Genomic DNA, 22,390 nt, shown 5'->3' with positions numbered 1-22,390 from the left:
CTCTGCAACTTCTCTTCAGAATCTCCCAAGAGCACAGTGTCATCAGCAAAGAGCAACTGTGACAACTCCCACTTTATGTGTGATTCTTTATCTTTTAACTCCACGCCTCTTGCCAAGACCCTCGCATTTACTTCTCTTACAACCCCATCTATAAATATATTAAACAACCACGGTGACATCACACATCCTTGTCTAAGGCCTACTTTTACTGGGAAATAATTTCCCTCTTTCCTACATACTCTAACTTGAGCCTCACTATCCTCGTAAAAACTCTTCACTGCTTTCAGTAACCTACCTCCTACACCATACACCTGCAACATCTGCCACATTGCCCCCCTATCCACCCTGTCATACGCCTTTTCCAAATCCATAAATGCCACAAAGACCTCTTTAGCCTTATCTAAATACTGTTCACTTATATGTTTCACTGTAAACACCTGGTCCACACACCCTCCTACCTTTCCTAAAGCCTCCTTGTTCATCTGCTATCCTATTCTCCGTCTTACTCTTAATTCTTTCAATAATAACTCTACCATACACTTTGCCAGGTATACTCAACAGACTTATCCCCCTATAATTTTTGCACTCTCTTTTATCCCCTTTGCCTTTATACAAAGGAACTATGCATGCTCTCTGCCAATCCCTAGGTACCTTACCCTCTTCCATACATTTATTAAATAATTGCACCAACCACTCCAAAACTATATCCCCACCTGCTTTTAACATTTCTATCTTTATCCCATCAATCCCGGCTGCCTTACCCCCTTTCATTTTACCTACTGCCTCACGAACTTCCCCCACACTCACAACTGGCTCTTCCTCACTCCTACAAGATGTTATTCCTCCTTGCCCTATACCCGAAATCACAGCTCCCCTATCTTCATCAACATTTAACAATTCCTCAAAATATTCCCTCCATCTTCCCAATACCTCTAACTCTCCGTTTAATAACTCTCCTCTCCTATTTTTAACTGACAAATCCATTTGTTCTCTAGGCTTTCTTAACTTGTTAATCTCACTCCAAAACTTTTTCTTATTTTCAACAAAATTTGTTGATAACATCTCACCCACTCTCTCATTTGCTCTCTTTTTACATTGCTTCACCACTCTCTTAACCTCTCTCTTTTTCTCTATATATACTCTTCCCTCCTTGCATCACTTCTAATTTGTAAAAACTTCTCATATGCTAACTTTTTCTCCCTTACTACTCTGTTCACATCATCATTCCACCAATCGCTCCTCTTCCCTCCCGCACCCGCTTTCCGGTAACCACAAACTTCTGCTGAACACTCTAACACTACATTTTTAAACCTACCCCATACCTCTTCGACCCCATTGCCTATGCTCTCATTAGCCCATCTATCCTCCAATGGCTGTTTATATCTTACCCTAGCTGCCTTCTCTTTTAGTTTATAAACCTTCACCTCTCTCTTCCCTGATGCTTCTATTCTCCTTGTATCCCATCTACGTTTTACTCTCAGTGTAGCTACAACTAGAAAGTGATCTGATATATCTGTGGCCCCTCTATAAACATGTACATCCTGAAGTCTACTCAACAGTCTTTTATCTACCAATACATAATCCAACAAACTACTGTCATTTCGCCCTACATCATATCTTGTATACTTATTTATCCTCGTTTTCTTAAAATATGTATTACCTATAACTAAACCCCTTTCTATACAAAGTTCAATCAAAGGGCTCCAGTTATCATTTACACCTGGCATCCCAAACTTACCTACCACACCCTCTCTAAAAGTTTCTCCTACTTTAGCATTCAGGTCCCCTACCACAATTACTCTCTCACTTGGTTCAAAGGCTCCTATACATTCACTTAACATCTCCCAAAATCTCTCTCTCTCCTCTGCATTCCTCTCTTCTCCAGGTGCATACACGCTTATTATGACCCACTTCTCGCATCCAACCTTTACTTTAATCCACATAATTCTTGAATTTACACATTCATATTCTCTTTTCTCCTTCCATAACTGATCATTCAACATTACTGCTACCCCTTCCTTTGCTCTAACTCTCTCAGATACTCCAGATTTAATCCCATTTATTTCCCCCCACCGAAACTCCCCTACCCCCTTCAGCTTTGTTTCGCTTAGGGCCAGGACATCCAACTTCTTTTCATTCATAACATCGGCAATCATCTGTTTCTTGTCATCGGCACTACATCCACGCACATTTAAGCATCCCAGGAACAAGAGCTATTTAGAAAAAGGAGAAAAACCTAGATGTATGTATATATATATGCATGTGCGTGTCTGTGAAGTGTGACCAAAGTGTAAGTAGGAGTAGCAAGATATCCCTGTTATCTAGCGTGTTTATGAGACAGAAATGTATATATATATAAGATTCACACATAAAGTGGGAGTTGTCACAGTTGCTCTTTGCTGATGACACTGTGCTCTTGGGAGATTCTGAAGAGAAGTTGCAGAGATTGGTGGATGAATTTGGTAGGGTGTGCAAAAGAAGATAATTGAAAGTTAATACAGGAAAGAGTAAGGTTATGAGGATAACAAAAAGATTAGGTGATGAAAGATTGGATATCATATTGGAGGGAAAGAGTATGGAGGAGGTGAATGTATTCAGATATTTGGGAGTGGACGTGTCAGCGGATGGGTCTATGAAAGATGAGGTGAATCATAGAATTGATGAGGGGAAAAGGGTGAGTGGTGCACTTAGGAGTCTCTGGAGACAAAGAACTTTGTCCATGGAGGCAAAGAGGGGAATGTATGAGAGTATAGTTTTACCAACGCTCTTATATGGGTGTGAAGCATGGGTGATGAATGTTGCAGCGAGGAGAAGGCTGGAGGCAGTGGAGATGTCATGTCTGAGGGCAATGTGTGGTGTGAATATAATGCAGAGAATTTGTAGTTTGGAAGTTAGAAGGAGGTGCGGGATTACCAACACTGTTGTCCAGAGGGCTGAGGAAGGGTTGTTGAGGTGGTTCGGACATGTAGAGAGAATGGAGCGAAACAGAATGACTTCAAGAGTGTATCAGTCTGTAGTGGAAGGAAGGCGGGGTAGGGGTTGGCCTAGGAAAGGTTGGAGTGAGGGGGTATAGGAGGTTTTGTGTGCTAGGGGCTTGGACTTCCAGCAGGCATGCGTGAGCGTGTTTGATAGGAGTGAATGGAGACAAATGGTTTTTAATACTTGACGTGCTGTTGGAGTGTGAGCAAAGTAACATTTATGAAGGGGTTCAGGGAAACCAGCAGGCCGGACTTGAGTCCTGGAGATGGGAAGTACAGTGCCTGCACTCTGAAGGAGGGGTGTTAATGTTGCAGTTTAAAAACTGTAGTGTAAAGCACCCTTCTGGCAAGACAGTGATGGAGTGAATGATGGTGAAAGTTTTTCTTTTTCGGGCCACCCTGCCTTGGTGGGAATCGGCCAGTGTGATAATAAAAATAATAGAAAATAATAGATGGATTAATTTCAAGAAGACCAAAAATTTGAAACCTTTTAAATGAGGGGATCTGAAATAGTGAGCCTGAAACCAATCTGATTAACCCTTTCAGGGTCCATCCCGTAGATCTACGGCTTTACGTTCAGGGTCCAAACCGTAGATCTACGTCATGAGCTCAGCTCACTCTGATAAACTGTGAGTGGTAAATTTGGGCCTAGATATGAGAGAATACATCTATGTGGTATGTGTGCACCACATAAAACAAATCCTGCAGCACACTGTGTATAATGAGAGGAAAAAAACTGAGACCGTGATTTTCGATTAAAACAGCGACTTTGCAGTGTTTTTTCGTTTGTTTTTTATAGTTGTATTTGTGATTTCTTGGTCTCATGTGATAGAATGGAAGACATATTACAGATATAGAGATAATTTTGATTGGTTTTAGCACTGGAAATGGCTTGAAACTGAGCTCAAAGTGGCGGAAATGTTAAATTTTTGCCGATGTTCAAGAGTAAACAAACGACCTCACACGTCTTATACACGCCAGCTGGTTGGTCTAATATACATTTATAAATGTGTTGATGATATTTATACAATTATTACAATATTGCATAACAGTAAAACTTCTATTTTTTGGTGTGAATAAAAATTCATTATGTGAATAAAAAATCAAAATGGAATTTATTTGTGAAGCCTCAAAACGTAACTAATGAACAGAGGAAATGTTAGTTTAGTGCCAGGAATACCTACATTGTTTATTCTGGATCCTATTTTGAAATTGGAATATTTTGAACTTTGTGTTAAATTGGCCAAATTACCAATTTCCGGTCACTTTATTTTGTAGTTGAAACAGTTGACTTGGCGATTTCTTGTGCTCAATCGATAGAATAGAAGTAATCCTAGTGAAATAGCTAAGAATTTGGTCGACTGGAATAATGTAATTGGCCTAAAATGGGAGTCAAGGTCGGCAAAATCGCCTATTCGTAAATATTGCTGACACATCAAAATTCACGAGAGCATAATTTCGTCAATTTCCCATCAAATTTCGTACTTTTTGTTTTATTACATTCACAAAAAGATTCTCTACCATTTCATAAGAAAAAAATAAAAATATTTTTTTTTTTAAATTCTTGGACACTGGGGCACCACTTCAGATTTTGGCCTTGGACCCTGAAAGGGTTAAACATGTTCTAAAGGTAGCATTAGTAGGTAATTATTGTAGCATTTTGTAGTAAGTATGAAGAAGAAAAAGTAGAAAAGAAAGGAGGTTTAGCACTAATGATTCAAGCTACAAAAATTAAAATCTAAAATATGTACCAGTAATGTTGAAATTTTGGTGGTAGAAATGTAAAACAAAGATAAAAAGTACAATTCGGTATGTGAGAAAAATTCAAAATAAATGAGGGTTGCATAATAAACTAAGTGAACTATCATGAAAGCAGTCATAAATATATAGATTGATTTATGTATGAAGTTGGAAGGGCAAAGAAATGGTGAGCCAGTTTGCTTATTGTAATAACTATTTTCTTTATGTACCAGCATGGTAACCCTTTCAGGGTTCGTGCCGTAGATCTACGGCTTTATGTTGAGGGTCCAAATCGTAGATCTACGCCATGAGCTCAGCTCACTCTGATAAGCTATGAGCAGTAAATTTAGGCCTAGATATGAGATAATATATCTATGTGGTATGTGTGCACCACATAAAACAAATCCTGCAGCACACAGTGCATAATGAGAGAAAAAAAACTGAGACTGTAATTTTCAATTAAAACAGCAACTTTGCAGTGTTTTTTTGTATGTTTTTTGTAGTAATATTTGTGATTTCTTGGTCTCAGTTGATAGAATGGAAGGTATATTACAGACAATGGCTTGAAGCTGAGCTCAAAGTAGCGGAAATGTTAAATTTTTGCAGATGTTCAAGAGTAAACAAATGACCTCGCACGTCTAATACATGCCAGCTGGTGGGTCTGATATACATTCACAAATGTGCTGATATTATTTATACAATTATTACAATATTGCATGACAGTAAATCTTCTATTTTTTGGTTTGAATAAAAATTCATTATGTGAATTAAAAATCAAAATGGAATTCATTTGTAAAGCCTGAAAATATATTTAATGAACAGAGGAAATGTTAGTTTAGTGCCAGGAATGCCTGCATTGTTTATTCTATACCCTATTTTGAAATTGGAATATTTTAAACTTTGCACTAAATTAGCCAAATTACCAATTTCCAATCACTTTATTTTGTAGTTGAAACAGTTGAGTTGGTGATTTCTTGTGCTCAATCGATAGAATAGAAGTAATACTAGTGAAATACCTAAGAATTTAGTCGACTGGAATAAGGTAATTGGCCTAAAATGGGAGTCAAAGTTAGCAAAATTGCCGATGCGTAAATAAAATTTGCGAGTGCATAATTTCATCAATTTTCCATCAAATTTCGTACTTTTTGTTTTATTACTTTCAGAAAAAGATTCTCTACCATTTCATAAGAAAAAATAAAATTATTTTTTGAAAATTCTTGGACACTGGTGCACACTTTGAAATTTGGCCTCTGGACCCTGAAAGGGTTAAGGAAACAATTTGAATGAGAGAAGACAATACGAGAAGAGAGGAAAAAATTAACAGCATAAATTACCTAAACTCGCTTAGACAGAAGAGTCATGTAGAATAATGTAATTCATAATTAATCAGAGAAAACACTATACAATATCTGTGAGCTCTGGTAAAATAATTAAGCACATTTAACACAAAACTGCAAACTGGTGTTATAAACTGCACTATTTATTGGAATGCAAGTCTAGGGACCAGTGTATAAGTACAGTATTAGTGGTTTGTTGCAGCAATTTTAATTATATGTGCTGTATTATGTTGCTGTGGTTATTGTTGTGTGCAGATAACAATGAATACCAATGGTAAAACATACTGACATGTATGTATGTAAGACAGTATGAACATTATGGCATTTACTGGGAAGATGGTTCATCTACCAGGGACTTCATTAATTCATACAGAGATGAAGATTTGTTTTTTTCAACATGTCTGCTGTCTCCCACCAAGGCAGAGTGATCCAAAAAAGAAAGAAACACCATTATTCACATATAATCACTGTCTTTGCAGAGGTGCTCTGATATGACAGTTTAGATGTTACTCCAAATAATCAATATCCCAAACCCTTTAAAGTGCAGGCATTGTACTTCCCACCTCCAGGACTCAAGTCTGGCTAACCGGTTTCCCTGAATCCCTTCACAAAATATTACCCCTCTCACACTTCAACAGCTTGCAAGGTCCCAAAAACCATTCGTCTCCATTTACTCCTATCCAATACGCTCACCATTCCTCACTCCATCCTTTCCCAGGATGACCCGTACCCCTCCTCCCCCCCACTACAGATTTATACACCCTCCAAGTAATCCTGTTTTGCTTCATCTTCTCCAAATGACCAGACCACCTCAACAACCCCTCTTCAGCCCTCTGAGTAATACTTTTAGTAACTCCACACCACCACCTAATTTCCACACTACAAATTCTCGGCATAATATTTACACACATTGCCCTTAGACACGACATCTCCACTGCCTTCAGCTTCCTTCTTGCTGCAGCATTCACAACCCATGTTTCACACCCACATAAAAACCATAAAATATTATACAGCCTCTCCTCACTTAATGACAGAGTTCCGTTCCTAAGACCTCGTTGGTAAACAAATTCGTCAGTGAGGGAGTTCATACTATAATGGTAGTGGGTTTGTATCACCCATCTTTGATATTGTTTTAATGTCACCTTTGCACCATTTATAGCATTTCTGGTATATTTTTAAATGTTTATACAATAGTGTACTGTATATTGTAATAAGCAGAATAGAGGAAATCAGCTCTAACATGTATTATTTAGGTGTGAATACTGGTCAAAGAGCCAGTCGTAAGTCTGAGTCATCGGTAAACGAGTACGTCACTAGGAGAGGAGAGGCTGTGTAAGTATAGTGATGATGAACTGGTCATAGAATATTACATCAATATATTTATGATAAAGATAGGTAGGGAAGTTTTCATTGCATTTATGGATTTAGAAAAGGCATATGATAGAGTGGATAGGGGAGCAATGTGGCAGATGTCACAAATGTATGGAATAGGTAGTAAGTTACTAAATGCTATAAGGAGTTTTTATGGGGATAGTGAGGCTCAGGTTAGGGCGTGTAGGAGAGGGAGATTATTTCCTGGTACAAGTAGGTTTTAGACAGGGATGTGTAATGTCACCATGGTTGTTTAGTATATTTATAGATGGGGTTGTGAAAGAAGTAAATGCTAGGGTGTTGGGAAGAGGGGTGGGATTAAACTATGGGGAATCAAGTACAAAATGGGAGTTGACACAGCTGCTTTTTGCTGATGATACTGTGCTCATGGGAGATTCTAAAGAAAAGTTGGAAAGGTTAGTGAGCGAGTTTGGAAGGGTGTGTAAAGGCAGAAAGTTGAAAGTGAACATAGATGAGAGTAAGGTGATGAGGGTATCAAATTGGATATCACATTGGAGAGAGGGAGTATGGAAGAAGTGAATGTTTTCAGATATTTGGTAGTTGATGTGTCAGCAGATGAGTTTATGAAGGATGACGCTAATCAGAGAATTGATGAAGAAAAAAAAGACGAGTGGTGCGTTGAGGTATTTGTGGAGACAAAAAATGTTATCCACGGAGGCAAAGAAGGGAATGTATGGAAGTATAGTGGTACCAACACTCTTATATGCTGCAATGAGAAGGTGGCTGGAGGCAGTTGAGAGGTTCTATCTAAAGGCAGTGTGTGGTGCAAATATTATGCAGAGAATTTGGAGTGTGGAAATTAGGAGAAGGTGTGGAATTAATAAAAGTATTATTCAGAGGGGTGAAGAGGGTTTGTTGAGGTGGTTTGGTTATTTAGAGAGAATGGATCAAAGTAGAATGACTTGGAGAGAGTATAAATCTGCAGGGGAAGGAAGGTGAGGTAGGGGTCGTCCTCAAAAAGGTTGGAGGGAGTGGGTAAAGGAGGTTTTGTGGGCGAGGGGTTTGGACTTCCAGCAAGCATGTGTGAGCGTGTTAGATAGGAGTGAATGGAGATGAATGTTTTTTGAGACATGACTTGCTGTTGGATTGTGAGCAGGGTGATATTTAGTGAAGGGATTCAGGGAAACCTGGTTATTTTTATATAGCTGGACTTGAGTACTGGAAATGGGAAGTACAATGCCTGCACTTTAAAGAAGGGGTTTGGGATATTGGCAGTTTGGAGGGATATGTTATATATCTTTGTATATGCTTGTAAACTGTTATATCTGGGCGCCTCTGCAATGGCAGTGATTATGTTTGAGTGAGTTGAAAGTGTTGAATGATGATGAAAGTGTTTTCTTTTTGGGGATTTTCTTTCTTTTTGGGTCACCCTGACTCGGTGGGAGATGGCCAACTTATTGAGTGGTTTTTATGACTTGACGTGCTGTTGGAGTGTGAGCCAGGAAACTAGTTAGCTGGACTTGAGTCCTAGAGGTGATGGTACAGTATCCACATTCTTTAGGAGAGGTGTGGATATTGCATCTAAGCTGTAATGTCACTGTGCTTCTGGTAAGACAGTGGTGGTGACAGTGTTACTTCTTGTGTGGGTCACCCTGCTTCAATGGGACATGGTTGGCATGTTAAAAAAAATAATATTCTATGACCTGCTCATCATCTTCCTCACTATATTTATGATGTAATATTCTCTGATCAGCACCGGGGCACCTCTGCAAAAACAGTGATTATGTGTGAGTGAGGTGAAAGTGTTGAATAATGATGAAAGTATTTTCTTATTGGCGATTTTCTTTCTTTTTGAGTCACCCTGCCTTGGTGGGAGATGGCCGACTTGTTAAAAAAAAAAAAAAGTAGTATAATATTCTGTGACTTACATATACGTATATCTATCCTCTATTTCTTTGTACTATCTGTATAAATTGATTGTCCCTGGTGGATGAAATAGCCTCTGAGTAAATTCCATAAAATTCATATTGTCCTGTTCCAGTCATATGATTTTATTTTAGGGAAAATTGAGTCTGAAGATAAGACCACATGTAATAGTCGTCATATCTAAGAGGAGAGTAAGGTCATGTCCTGGATAAATATCACATTAAATACTACTGCTGAACCCTTCTTGATGGAGTGAATATTTAACCTTTAGATCTACAGTAAAAATGAATGATCAAATACCTTTAATTTAGGTTTTAGTAAGGTTATGGCATTAGTATCTTGTTATATATACTATATATAAATAGTGCAAAATAAAAAAAATGATAAAACTATTATTTAGCTATCTATTCCTTACGCCAAGTTACATCATAGATAATATATCTGAAAATTTTGTTTTGTGCTACTTTAGCACTTGCAGTTTAGTTCTCATGATATTTTGAGTGAAACAGTCCATTTGATTCTAAATAACTAATTTGGTTCATGCCATTTGTGGTTCAGATCAAACAGATGTTGAGAAGACACTCTCCTGTTCTGATCATCACTCCTCAGGTATTTTGAACACCAGATGAAGTTTGAGTTGTGTGATGCTAAGTTTTGCATGTATGTTGGGAAGTTCACTCAGAATGGAAGGGGCACTAAGGTACCCATCCTGTGTGTTCTTGTAAGTTTAATCCTGTTTCTCTTGTAAATAAGTAAATCAGTGGGATGCAAAATAAGATATAACTGTAATTAGCACATTCTTTTCCTGCTTGATGTCCACTTAAGCTGTTAAGAAAAGTTTTCTTCAAGTGTTAATACTCTACAGAGATTTTTCTCCAGTTTTGCTCTTGGTAAGTTTATTTAATGCTACATTAAAATGACATTTCTCATATCTACATTTTAGTAATACAGATCGGCCATCACAAATCCAGCAATCAGTCATCCAGTTCTATCAGTTATTTGGCACTAATTTCGGCTAGCATATTTTCAAATTTCCAGGGTCACCACACCAACCTGCTACTATTGTTTGGTGGCACTACTTGCTGCATAAGTCATTCCAATTTCTTTTTCTCCATTTATTGTTATAACCTGCTTGCTTTTAGCCCTAGCCATGGTTCCAATAAATAAAAAAAATGCTTCTTGTTGTGTATAGCACATGCACAGTACATTGTCCATAAAAGATAAGGTGGCTTTGAAGCCACTGTCGGTTGTCATGAGCTCAGTCTCGTGATACAGGGGAATATGCTTTATTATTACGCTAATATCAACACTACGGCTTATTTTCTTATCACAATTGATTTAATATAAATAACATAAAAACATGGTAAATACTCCAGAATTAATAATAATTGGCATAATACCGAGTGGTTTGACGGAGGTATGAAGAGGATATGGAATATAAATACCATTCTCCTGTCCCTGTCTTGGGGGCTTATATTAGAGAAAACGGAGTGTAGCACAGGGCTAACTGTGATATACACTCGTAATGCACCATAAAACTGAAACAAAAAGGCTATTTTTTATACATAGATTATCATACATAGCAGCATATGTGTAGAGAACCTAGGATAACCCAAAAAAGTCAGTGACTTATTTCCAGTAGGGGAGACCGGGGCTAGTTGGCACACTTTTTACATTTTCGGTGATGAAAGAAAAACAACAAACGATTTTGGCAATTTTGTACTTCCAGTGAAAAATATAAATCTTCCTTTTACTTCACATGAAATAATGAAATTATTTTTTTTCGAAACAAAAGCACATCATGCTTTAGAAAAAAAAACATTTTACATGTGCCAACATGCCCCATGTATGGGGTAAGTTGGCACACACTATGGGGTAAGTTGGCATAGCAAATAGTAATAGGAAATTAGGAATATGTAACAGTAAATTTAGATAATGATTATTCATAATGTTTCATTTCAAGAATATTCAGTTCCATAGAAACTTAAAAATCTTTTCTTAGTAAGGAAAGAAACCTTTTTTAATAAAATAAAATTAAAAACTGACTAGGTGTTATACATTCAATTGAAAATAATTGCACTTCCAGATAATAATTGCACAGAATACTTAACACCTGAGGTGAACTTAATCTAAATCATCATCTGAGTCACAGTTGGGGCATGTATAAAACAAATCTTTATCAATGCAGGCTTCGTGGGCCCACAACTTGCACATTCTACACTGTATCCATACTTTTCGTGGTTTGCTTTTGGAAAAAGGACCCATACATACCAAACAGAGACTGTCCTCTTCATCTGAACTTTCCTCGTCACCATGAACAAACACATTTTGATTTCTTTGATTTTTTCTTCTTGCTTCTTTTGATATCTTTTCCATTGTTTTTTTCACTGGCGTGTCAGCCAAAATGGCAGAGGAGCGTTTCCTCCTGTTCATTCCACTTCTCTTCCTGGGACCAGCTTTATACAATGGCCTCAGTTCTTCGGGAGTTGGAGCTTTCTTCCCACAGAGTCCAGAAGTAGAGGGTCTAGTTTCATTCTCATCTTGAAGGTGAGAAACATTCTGAACTGAACAAGATTTTGACTGGACTGTTGCAATCAGACTTTGTGGTGTGTCATTGCCGTCTGAATTATCACTTAAATTTGTCACAGGCTGAAACACTTGCATTTCTTGTTGATCTTCCTGTGGTCTGTCAGTCACGTAAGCACCCAAAAAATCAGAACCCTGGAATATGTCTCTATTGAAGGGTGAAATCCCAGCAGCCCTAAACCCAGCCCTCTCAGTTTTCCGTTTGTAGCTTCGAACCATTTCTGAAAAGGCAACATAAATGTTGTACATGAAAGTAAATAGTAGAGTGGACCCCGGTTAACGATATTTTTTCACTCAAGAAGTATGTTCAGGTGCCAGTACTGACCGAATTTGTTCCCATAAGGAATATTGTGAAGTAGATTAGTCCATTTCAGACCCCCAAACATACACGTACAAATGCACTTACATAAATACACTTACATAATTGGTCACATTCGGAGGTGATCGTTATGCGGGGGTCCACTGTATATCAAAAATAATGAATCAGAAATATAACTCAAATACAGTGGACCCCCGGTTAACGATTTTAATCCGTGCAAGAGGGGTAATTGTTATGCGAAATAATCGTTATGTGAATGAATTTTCCCCATAAGAAATAATGGAAATAAAATTAATCCGTGCAAGACACCCAAAAGTATGAAAAAAAAAATTTTTTACCACATGAAATGTTAATTTTAATACACACAAACTGAAAAAGGCATGCACACTTACATGACACTTACTTTTATTGAAGATCTGGTGATGATTGATGGGATGGGAGGAGGGGAGAGCATTATCTTCTTACTGTTTAGAAGGGGAATCCCCTTCCATTAGGACTTGAGGTAGCAAGTCCTTTTCCGGGGTTACTTCCCTTCTTCTTTTAATGCCACTAGGACCAGCTTGAGAGTCACTGGACCTCTGTCGCACAACAAATCTGTCCATAGAGCTCTGTACCTCCCGTTCCTTTACGATTTGTCTAAAATGGGCCACAACATTGTCATTGAAATAGTCACCAGCACGGCTTGCAACAGCTGTGTCAGGGTGATTTTCATCCATAAAGGTTTGCAGTTCAACCCACTGTGCACACATTTCCTTAATCTTTGAAGTAGGCACAATGGATTCCACAACTGGCATAGGCTTCTCAGGGTTAGCCCCAAACCCTTCAAAATCTTTCTTAATTTCCATACTAATTCTCACCCTTTTTACCACAGGGTTGGCACTAGAAGCTTTCTTGGGGCCCATGGTCACTTATTTTCCAGAAACACCACCGAAAACACTGTAATAATACGAAATATTCCGAGTGTATGCTTGGATGTTAGCGCGGAGGCTGCCTGGTAAACAATGGCACGGGCGGCACATGTGAGGCTGGGTGAGGGCGCACATTGGACGCGTCTCGGACGAAAATCGGTGAGCGGGTTTTTAATCGGTATGCGCGGCAAAAATTTTGCGATTAAAGTAAGCGGTATGCGAAATAATCGCTATGTGATGCCATCGTTATGCGGGGGTCCACTGTATAATCTAAAACTGTAAAGTATATAAATAGTAATGTGGGGCAAGTTGACACTGTGCCAGTTTGCCCCATTTTTGTTGAGCCAACTTGCCCCAACCATACTAATGTTCATAAATAAATGGTTTTAGTATATATTAATAAATCTAATATAAACTGTTTCATGGGTAAACAATCCTTAAACACTAAGTCAAATTATGGCTAAATTGGGTATTTCTCATACATGTTACAGCAAACAATATAAGCAAATGATAATTTACTTACCGGCATCAAAATCAAATTTTACCCCACTCCAGTTAAGTACTGCAACCTCTTGGTATGGTAGCTTGTTGGTGAGTGATTAAATATGTGGTGATCCTATGATGTAAATAACAATGCTGTCTAGCGGTAAATATTTGAATTATTACAAGTGTGTCAACTTACCCCTGTTGCCAACTAGCTCTGGTCTCGTAGATCAATGGTTCAGAGAACCGGCACGTCGATAAATTAGACACGTGTGCAACTCTTGGGTATCTTTATTGAGGAAATGTTTCGCCACCCAGTGGCTTCATAAGTCCATACAAAGGAGAATCTTGAAGAACAGGAGGAGAATGAGGTAATTAGTCCCTCAGCCTTGAGTCGATGTGGTCAGTCTATTCAAGATTGATGGACTGACCACATCGACTCAAGGCTGAGGGACTGATTACCTCATTCTCCTCCTGTTCTTCAAGATTCTCCTTTGTATGGACTGATGAAGCCACTGGGTGGCGAAACGTTTCCTCAATAAAGATACCCAAGAGTTGCACATGTGTCTAATTTATCGATTAGCTCTGGTCTCCCCTACCTGGCTTGGGCTTGCCATATATGATTTTTGGTGAATATTTTTTTTTCTCAGTTGTTTGTTAGGCTATCTTATTGAAGCTTGCTCAATGTATGATGGAAAGATGCTTCTTAACGTATGCCAAAAATGAAAGAAATCGGACAATAAATAATGGAGTTCACTACTCAGCCATTAGCCGCCCCTTAGCAGTATATTTTCATATGGTTTTATGGTTGTATTCTTGTTTCTTTTTTTTATCTCATTTGATAGAATGGAAGATATATTACAGAAATAGATATGATTTTGATTGGTTTCACGACGAAAAGTACATATCCTGAAATTGAGCTCAAAGTAGCGGAAATGTTCGATTCTTTGACGATGTTCAAGAGTAAACATATGATGTCACCATCCATTACACGTCCGACTGGCAAGTCCAATACACAGTCACGAATGGGTTGACATTATTTATACAATTATTACAATAATGCAGTAGTCTGCATAACAGTAAATCTTCTACTTTTTGTGTGAATAAAAATTCAAACTGGAAAGCAAGAGTATTATAAGAGGGGCTTGGAGATGTGACTAATGAACAGAGAAAATGTTATTTTAATGCCAGCAATATCTGCATTGTTTATTCTGGACCCTATTTTGAAATTGGCATCTTTTGAAATTTGCATGAAATTGGCCAAATTGCCAGTTTCTGACCACTTTATTGGGTAGTTGGAATAGGTGAATGGGTGGTTCTTTGTACCCAGTTGACAGATAGAAGTAAGTAAGTTTATTCAGGTATACACAGATAGAGTTACATAGATTAACATACATAGCAGCGTATGTATAGAGAACCTAGGATAACCCAGAAAAGTCAGACAAAGTGACTTATTTCCAGTACCTGGCTTGGGCTTACCATATATGATTTTGGGTAAATATTTTTTTTCTCAGTTTATTGGGCTATCTTATTGAAACTTAGGTAATGTATGATGGAAAGATGCTTCTTAACGTACACCAAAAATGAAAAAAATCAGATGATAAATAACAGAATTCACTTCTATGCTGTTAGCCTCCCCTTAGCAGTATATTTTCATGTTTTTTATGGTTGTACACACACACACACACACTTTCACACTCTCTCTCTCTCTCTCTCTCTCTCTCTCTCTCACTCTCTCTCACTCTCTCTCTCACTCTCTCTCTCACTCTCTCACTCTCTCACTCTCTCACTCTCTCTCTCACTCTCTCTCTCTCTCTCTCTCTCTCTCTCTCTCTCTCTCTCTCTCTCTCTCTCTCTCTCTCTCTCTCTCTCTCTCTCTCTCTCTCTCTCTCTCTCTCACTCTCTCTCACTCTCTCTCACTCTCTCTCTCTCTCTCTCTCTCTCTCTCTCTCTCTCTCTCTCTCTCTCTCTCTCTCACTCTCTCTCTCTCTCTCTCTCTCTCTCACTCTCTCTCTCTCTCTCACTCTCTCTCTCTCTCACTCTCTCTCTCTCTCTCTCTCTCTCTCTCTCTCTCTCTCTCTCTCTCTCTCTCTCTCTCTCTCTCTCTCTCTTTCTCTTTCTCTTTCTCTTTCTCTCTCTTTCTCTCTCTTTCTCTCTCTTTCTCTCTCTCTCTTTCTTTCTTTCTTTCTTTTTTTTTTTACACAGGGTTTGACAAGGTTAAGGATCCCTAGCTTTATTGACAGCTATTTACAGGTTAAGGATTCCTAGCTTTATTGGCAAGCTAAGAGCTGTTACCTACATCAGCTCATTTGAAAGCATTTTTATTATGAGACATACAAGTAGGAAACAGGATGAAGTTGGAGCCATCTGTGGGCCAGCATTTTCATTTGATCAACTGACTTTATCTCGTTGACATCATTATCCTGTACGAATGTGTTCCATACTCGAGTCATCCTGGGTATGTATGATCTCAGATGGAGTGATGTTCTGGAGAAGGGTACAGCCAGAGTGAAGTTGCTGCTTTCTGCCCGTCTTGTGGCATAAAAGCTTGTTTCACGCTGTCCTCGAAGTGGATCCAAGTGTGGTGTTTTGACAATATTGGCCTTGTACATAACAGTAAGGCCACCCACATCCCTCCTATGTTGAAGGCTCTGCTAAAATGACAGATCTATCCAGGATGGGTCCAGGCGAGAGATGAGACGTCTTGCTCTGTTCTCTACTCTGTCAAGCAGTCGCAGATGAGAGGGGGGGTAGGCAAACCAAGAAAGTGGAACATACTCAAGGTGCAAGCGTACTTGTGCCTCGTACAGGATCTTGCAACCCCTACTGTCAAGCAGATGGGAGATACGGCGAAGTGCTGTAAGCTTCCTGGCTGCCTTGTTTGCAAGATTTACAACATGGTTCTTCATGGTTAGTTTGGAGTCAAATTTCACCCCAAGGATATCAACTTCTTCTCCAGGTGCCAACATCCTCCCATTCATCCTTACTTCTGCACCAGCATTACCATCATGGTGCCTAGAGATGATCATCATTTGCGTTTTCTCAGGTGCAAATGTTACTTGCCATCTATTTCCCCAAGCTGATATAGCTCTCAGCTGGTGATTGATGTAGCTTAGAGCAGCTGGTATTTCTTCTCTTGGATAAGTGAATGTCAGTGTACAGTCGTCTGCATATGCATGTGATTCTGGGATGAGATGAAGAAGGTCGTTGAAGTAGACATTCCATAACAATGGACCCAGCACGCTTCCTTGTGGAACACTTGCCCCAATAGGATGTCTTGCTGATTCCATTCCATTGAGAACTACACTTAGAGATCTACCATGAAGGTAATCACTGAGGAGACATAGCGTACAGCCTGCAATTCCCAGTGCTTGAAGTTTTGCTAGGAGGCCCTGGTGCCACACCCGGTCGAAAGCGCCAGCAATGTCCAGTGCTACCACACAGCTGACTTTGGATTCATCCAGTGACTGGTGCCACTTAGTGGAGAGGTTTAACAACAGATCAGCAGCAGAGTAACCTTTCCTGAAGCCATATTGACGATCACAAAGTAGTGAGTGGTAGTCAAAAAACTCTGTCATTTGTCTTGAGATTATTGTCTCAAGGATCTTACCAGTGATTGACAGGAGTGACACTGGTCTGTAGTTGCTGATTTCTGCTCTGCTCTTCTTTTTGTGAACAGGGACTACATTTGCCTCTTTCCATAGAGAGGGCCATTTACACTGTACTAGGCAGTGCTGAAAGATGCGAGTTAGAGGTGCTGCTAGCTGGTCTGCGCATCTTCTCAACAATCTTGGGCTCAACTTGTCTGGGCCCACAGCCTTTTCTTGGTCAAGCGATTTAAGTAGGAAATGCACCTCCTCCTGCCTTATTGTCACCACTGACAGTTTTGACACAGTTCTTGCAGCTAGCCAAGGAGGGTCCCTTGCTGGATCAGGAACATGCATTGCATCTCTCTCTCTCTCTCTCTCTCTTTTTTTTTTTTTTTTTTATCATTTGATAGAATGGAAGATTTTTTTTTTTTTTTTAACAAGTCAGCCGTCTCCCACTGAGGCAGGGTGACCCAAAAAGAAAGAATATCCCCAAAAAGAAAATACTTTCATCATCATTCAACTCTTTCACCTCACTCACACATAATCACTGTTTTTGCAGAGGTGCTCAGAACACAACAGCTTAGAAGCATATATGTATAAAGATACACAACATATCCCTCCAAACTGTCAATATCCCGAACCCCTCCTTTAGAGTGCAGGCATTGCACTTCCCATTTCCAGGACTCAAGTCTGGCTATATAAAAATAACCGGTTTCCCTGAATCCCTTCACTAAATATTACCCTGCTCACACTCCAACAGATCGTCAGGTCCCAAATACCATTCGTCTCATTCACTCCTATCGAACACAGATTTAAATGCTCTCCATGTCATTCTACTTTGATCCATTCTCTCTAAATGACCAAACCACCTCAACAACCCCTCTTCAGCCCTCTGACTAATACTTTTATTAACTCCACACCTTCTCCTAATTTCCACACTCCGAATTTTCTGCATAATATTTACACCACACGTTGTCCTTAGACAGGACGTCTCCACTGCCTCCAACCACCTCCTCGCTGTTGCATTCACAACCCAAGCTTCACACCCATATAAGAGGGTTGGTACTACTATACTTTCATACATTCCTTCTTTGCCTCCATAGATAATGTTTTTTGTCTCCACATATACCTCAACGCACCACTCACCTTTTTTCCCTCATCAATTCTATTATTAACCTCATCCTTCATAAATCCATCTGCCGACACGTCAACTCCCAAGTATCTGAAAACATTCACTTCTTCCATACTCCTCCTCCCCAATTTGATATCCAATTTTTCTTTATCTAAATCATTTGATACCCTCATCACTTTACTTTTTTCTATGTTCACTTTCAACTTTCTACCTTCACACACACTCCCAAACTCGTCCATTAACCTTTGCAATTTTTCTTTAGAATCTCCCATAAGCACAGTATCATCAGCAAAAAGCAACTGTGTCAATTCCCATTTTGTATTTGATTCCCCATAATTTAATCCCATCCCTCTCCTGAACACCTAGCATTTACTTCTTTTACAACCCCATCTATAAATATATTAAACAACCATGGTGACATTACACATCCCTGTCTAAGACCTACTTTTACCGGGAAGTAGTCTCCCTCTCTTCTACACACCCTAACCTGAGCCTCACTGTCCTCATAAAAACTCTTTACAGCATTTAGTAACTTACCACCTATTCCATATACTTGCAACATCTGCCACATTGCTCCCCTATTCACTCTATCATATGCCTTTTCTAAATCCATAAATGCAATAAAAACTTCCGTACCCTTATCTAAATACTGTTCACATATATGCTTCAATGTAAACACTTGATCTACACATCCCCTACCTACTCTAAAACCTCCTTGCTCATCTGCAATCCTACATTCTGTCTTACCTCTAATTCTTTCAATTATAACCCTACTGTACACTTTTCCTGGTATACTCAGTAAACTTATTCCTCTATAATTTTTACAAACTCTTTTGTCCCCTTTCCCGTTATATAAAGGGACTATACATGCTCTCTGCCAATCTCTAGGTACCTTCCCCTCTTTCATAGATTTATTAAACAAAAATACCAACTACTCCAACACTATATTCCCCCCTGCTTTTAACATTTCTGTCATGATCCCATTCAGTTCCAGCTGCTTTACCCCCTTTCATTCTACGTAATGCCTCACGCACCTCCCCCACACTTACATTCTGCTCTTCTTCACTCCTAAAAGATGGTATACCTCTGTGCCCAGTGCATGAAATTACCGCCTCCCTTTCTTCGTCGACATTTAAAAGTTCCTCAAAATATTCTCGCCATCTACCCAATACCTCCCTCTCCCCATCTACAACTCCTCTACTCTGTTTTTAACTGACAAATCCATTCGTTCCCTAGGCTTTCTTCACTTGTTTAACTCCAATTTTTTTTTCTTATTTTCATTAAAATTTCTTGACAGTGCCTCCCCCACTCTATCATCTGCTCTCCTTTTGCACTCTCTCACCACTCTCTTCACCTTTCTTTTACTCTCCATATACTCTACTCTTCTTATAACACTTCTGCTTTGTAAAAACCTCTCATAAGCTAACTTTTTCTCTTTTATCAAAACCTATATTTCATCATTCCACCAATCACTCTCCTCCTGCACCCACCCTCCTAAAACCACAAACTTCTGCCCCACATTCTCATACTGCATTTTTTAAATTTTTCCAACCCTCTTCAACACCCCCTACTGGTCATACTTGCACCAGTCCACCTTTCTGCCGATAGTTGCTTATATCTCACCCGAACTTCCTCCTCCCTTAGTTTATACACTCTCGCCTCCCTCTTACTTGTTGCCATTTTCCTCTCTTCCCATCTACCTCTTACTCTAACTGTAGCTACAATTAAATAATGATCCGATATGTCAGTTGCCCCTCTGTAAACGTGTACATCCTCGAGCCTACCAATCAACCTTTTATCCACCAATACATAATCTAACAAACTACTTTAATTACGTGCTATATCATACCTTGTATATTTATTTATCCTCTTCTTCATAAAATATGTATTACTTATTACTAAACCTCTTTCTACACATAGCTCAATTAAAGGCTCCCCATTTTCATTTACCCCTGGTACCCCAAATTTACCTACTACTCCGTCCACAACATTTTTGCCCACTTTAGCATTGAAATCCCCAACTTCCATTACTCTCACACTTGGTTCAAGACTCCCCACGCATTCACTCAACATTTCCCAAAATCTCTCTCTCTCCTCTACACTTCTCTCTTCTCCAGGTGCATATACACTTAATATAACCCACTTTTCACATCCAATCTTTATTTTACTCCACATAATCCTTGAATTAATACATTTATAGTCCCTCTTTTCCTGCCATAACTTATCCTTCAACATTATTGCTACTCCTTCTTTAGCTCTAACTCTGTTTGAAACCCCTGACCTAATCCCATTTATTCCTCTCCATTGAAACTCTCCTACCCTCTTCAGCTTTCACTTAAAGCCAGGACATCCAGCTTCTTCTCATTCATAACATCCACAATCATCTCTTTCTTATCATTTGCACAACATCCACGCACATTCAGACTTCCCACTTTGTCAATTTTCTTCTTATTCTTTTTAGTAATTATTACGGGAAAAGGGGTTACTAACCCATTGTTCCCGGCATTTTAGTTGACTTTTACAACACTCATGGCTTACGGAGGAAAGATTCTTATTCCACTTTCCCATGGATATAAAAGGAAAAGTAATAAAACCTGGAACTATTAAGATAAAATCAAAGAAAACTCAGACGAGTGTGTATAAATAAACATGTACATGTATGTGTAGTATGACCTAAGTGTAAGTAGAAGTAGCAAGACGTACCTGAAATCTTGCATGTTTATGAGACAGCAAAAAGACACCGGCAATCCTACCATCATGTAAAACAATTACAGGTTTCCATTTTACACTCACTTGGCAGGACGGTAGTACCTCTCTGGGCGTTTACTGTCTACCAACCTACTACTAGAATGGAAGATATATTACAGAAATAGATATGATTTTGATTGGTTTCATGATGAAAAGTACCTTGAAATTGAGGTCATAGTAGCAGAAATGTTTGATTTTTGCCGATGTTCAGTGGACTTTCTTGTGTAAGTCGAGTTGGTTAACTTTATTAAGTGCCTTCTAACCTACCCACTCTGTAAACTGGCAAACTCAATAATCCGGCACACTACAGGTCCCAGTGATGCCAGATTTGTGATGGCTGACCTGTAGTACATCTGTAAATTATTTAAGAAAATGTACATGAATTCCCTCTGAGATTTATATCTCCATTATTATCTTTGAAGGTAAGAAATTATCTTTAATATAACTGATTAACTTTTGCATATACGTATTGTAATACAAAGTCCTCAAGTAACCCTGCTTCATCTCAGGATAACACTTAGGTCTTGTGAGTTGTGAATGAATGACATTACTGTTTGTGATCACCTATTTGCACTTTTCCAGCCTTTTTCTATCTCATTTTGCTGAACCATGTCTGTTGTCCATTATCTGTTGTCAGTTACTCTACTCCCTCAGTATCCACAGGTTTTGTATATATAAATTTGACTTTTCATAAATTTTGTTTTCATACCCTCTTGCCCAGTATCCACAGACTAATTCCATGAGTTGTGGACACTATTTCATCTCATCTAAGATTCTTCAAGATGAGCTTACAAATGTTTACTAAACATAGTGAAGTCCCAGCCAGCTTTTTGGTACAGTAGCTGTTATCTTATGAAATTTTTATTTATAAACACATCAGCCGTCTCCCACCAATGCAAGGTGGCCCAAAAAAGAAAAGCCCGATTAAGAAAAACTTTCATCATCATTCACTCCATCACTGTTTTGCCAGAGGTGCTCTTACACTACAGTTATAAAACTGCAACATTAACACCCTTCCTTCAGAGTGCAGACACTGTACTTCCCATCTCCAGGACTCAAGTCTTGCTTTCCAGTTTCTCTGAATCCCTTCATAAATGTTACCATTTTTCTGCATTCACTCCTGTCTAACACATTCACACATGCTTTCTGGAAGTCCAAGCCCCTCGCACACAAAACCTCCTTTACCCCCTCCCTCCAACCTTTCCTAGGCCAACCCCTACCCCACCTTCCCTCCGCTACAGATGAAATGTCTTAATATAAATTTTCTTTAACCCATAAACATTTTGTTTAATTTTTATAATTACATGATGA

The 22,390-nt window shown here is 38.9% G+C and overlaps 1 protein-coding gene across 5 annotated transcripts in view; it reads left to right on the top strand.

Moving 5' to 3' along the window:
* Window positions 1-22,390, top strand: part of Rich (Guanine nucleotide exchange factor subunit Rich) — a 253,655-nt gene that overhangs the window by 133,087 nt on the left and 98,178 nt on the right. For 4 of the 5 annotated variants that reach the window (XR_011391807.1, XM_070083585.1, XM_070083584.1 and 1 more), the window contains one exon: window positions 9,872-9,922. The exons of the other annotated variant lie outside the window; for it this stretch is intronic. Coding sequence is in view for 3 of the 4 variants with exons in the window: in XM_070083585.1 (XP_069939686.1) it covers window positions 9,872-9,922 (51 nt within the window). In the remaining variant the exon portion in view is untranslated. The remainder of the gene's footprint in view (window positions 1-9,871; window positions 9,923-22,390) is intronic. 5 annotated transcript variants of the gene reach the window in all.

The sequence above is a fragment of the Cherax quadricarinatus genome, chromosome 10 (assembly GCF_038502225.1).
Source record: "Cherax quadricarinatus isolate ZL_2023a chromosome 10, ASM3850222v1, whole genome shotgun sequence".
NCBI lineage: Eukaryota > Metazoa > Arthropoda > Malacostraca > Decapoda > Parastacidae > Cherax > Cherax quadricarinatus.
This window is presented reverse-complemented; position numbering and strand designations above follow the sequence as displayed.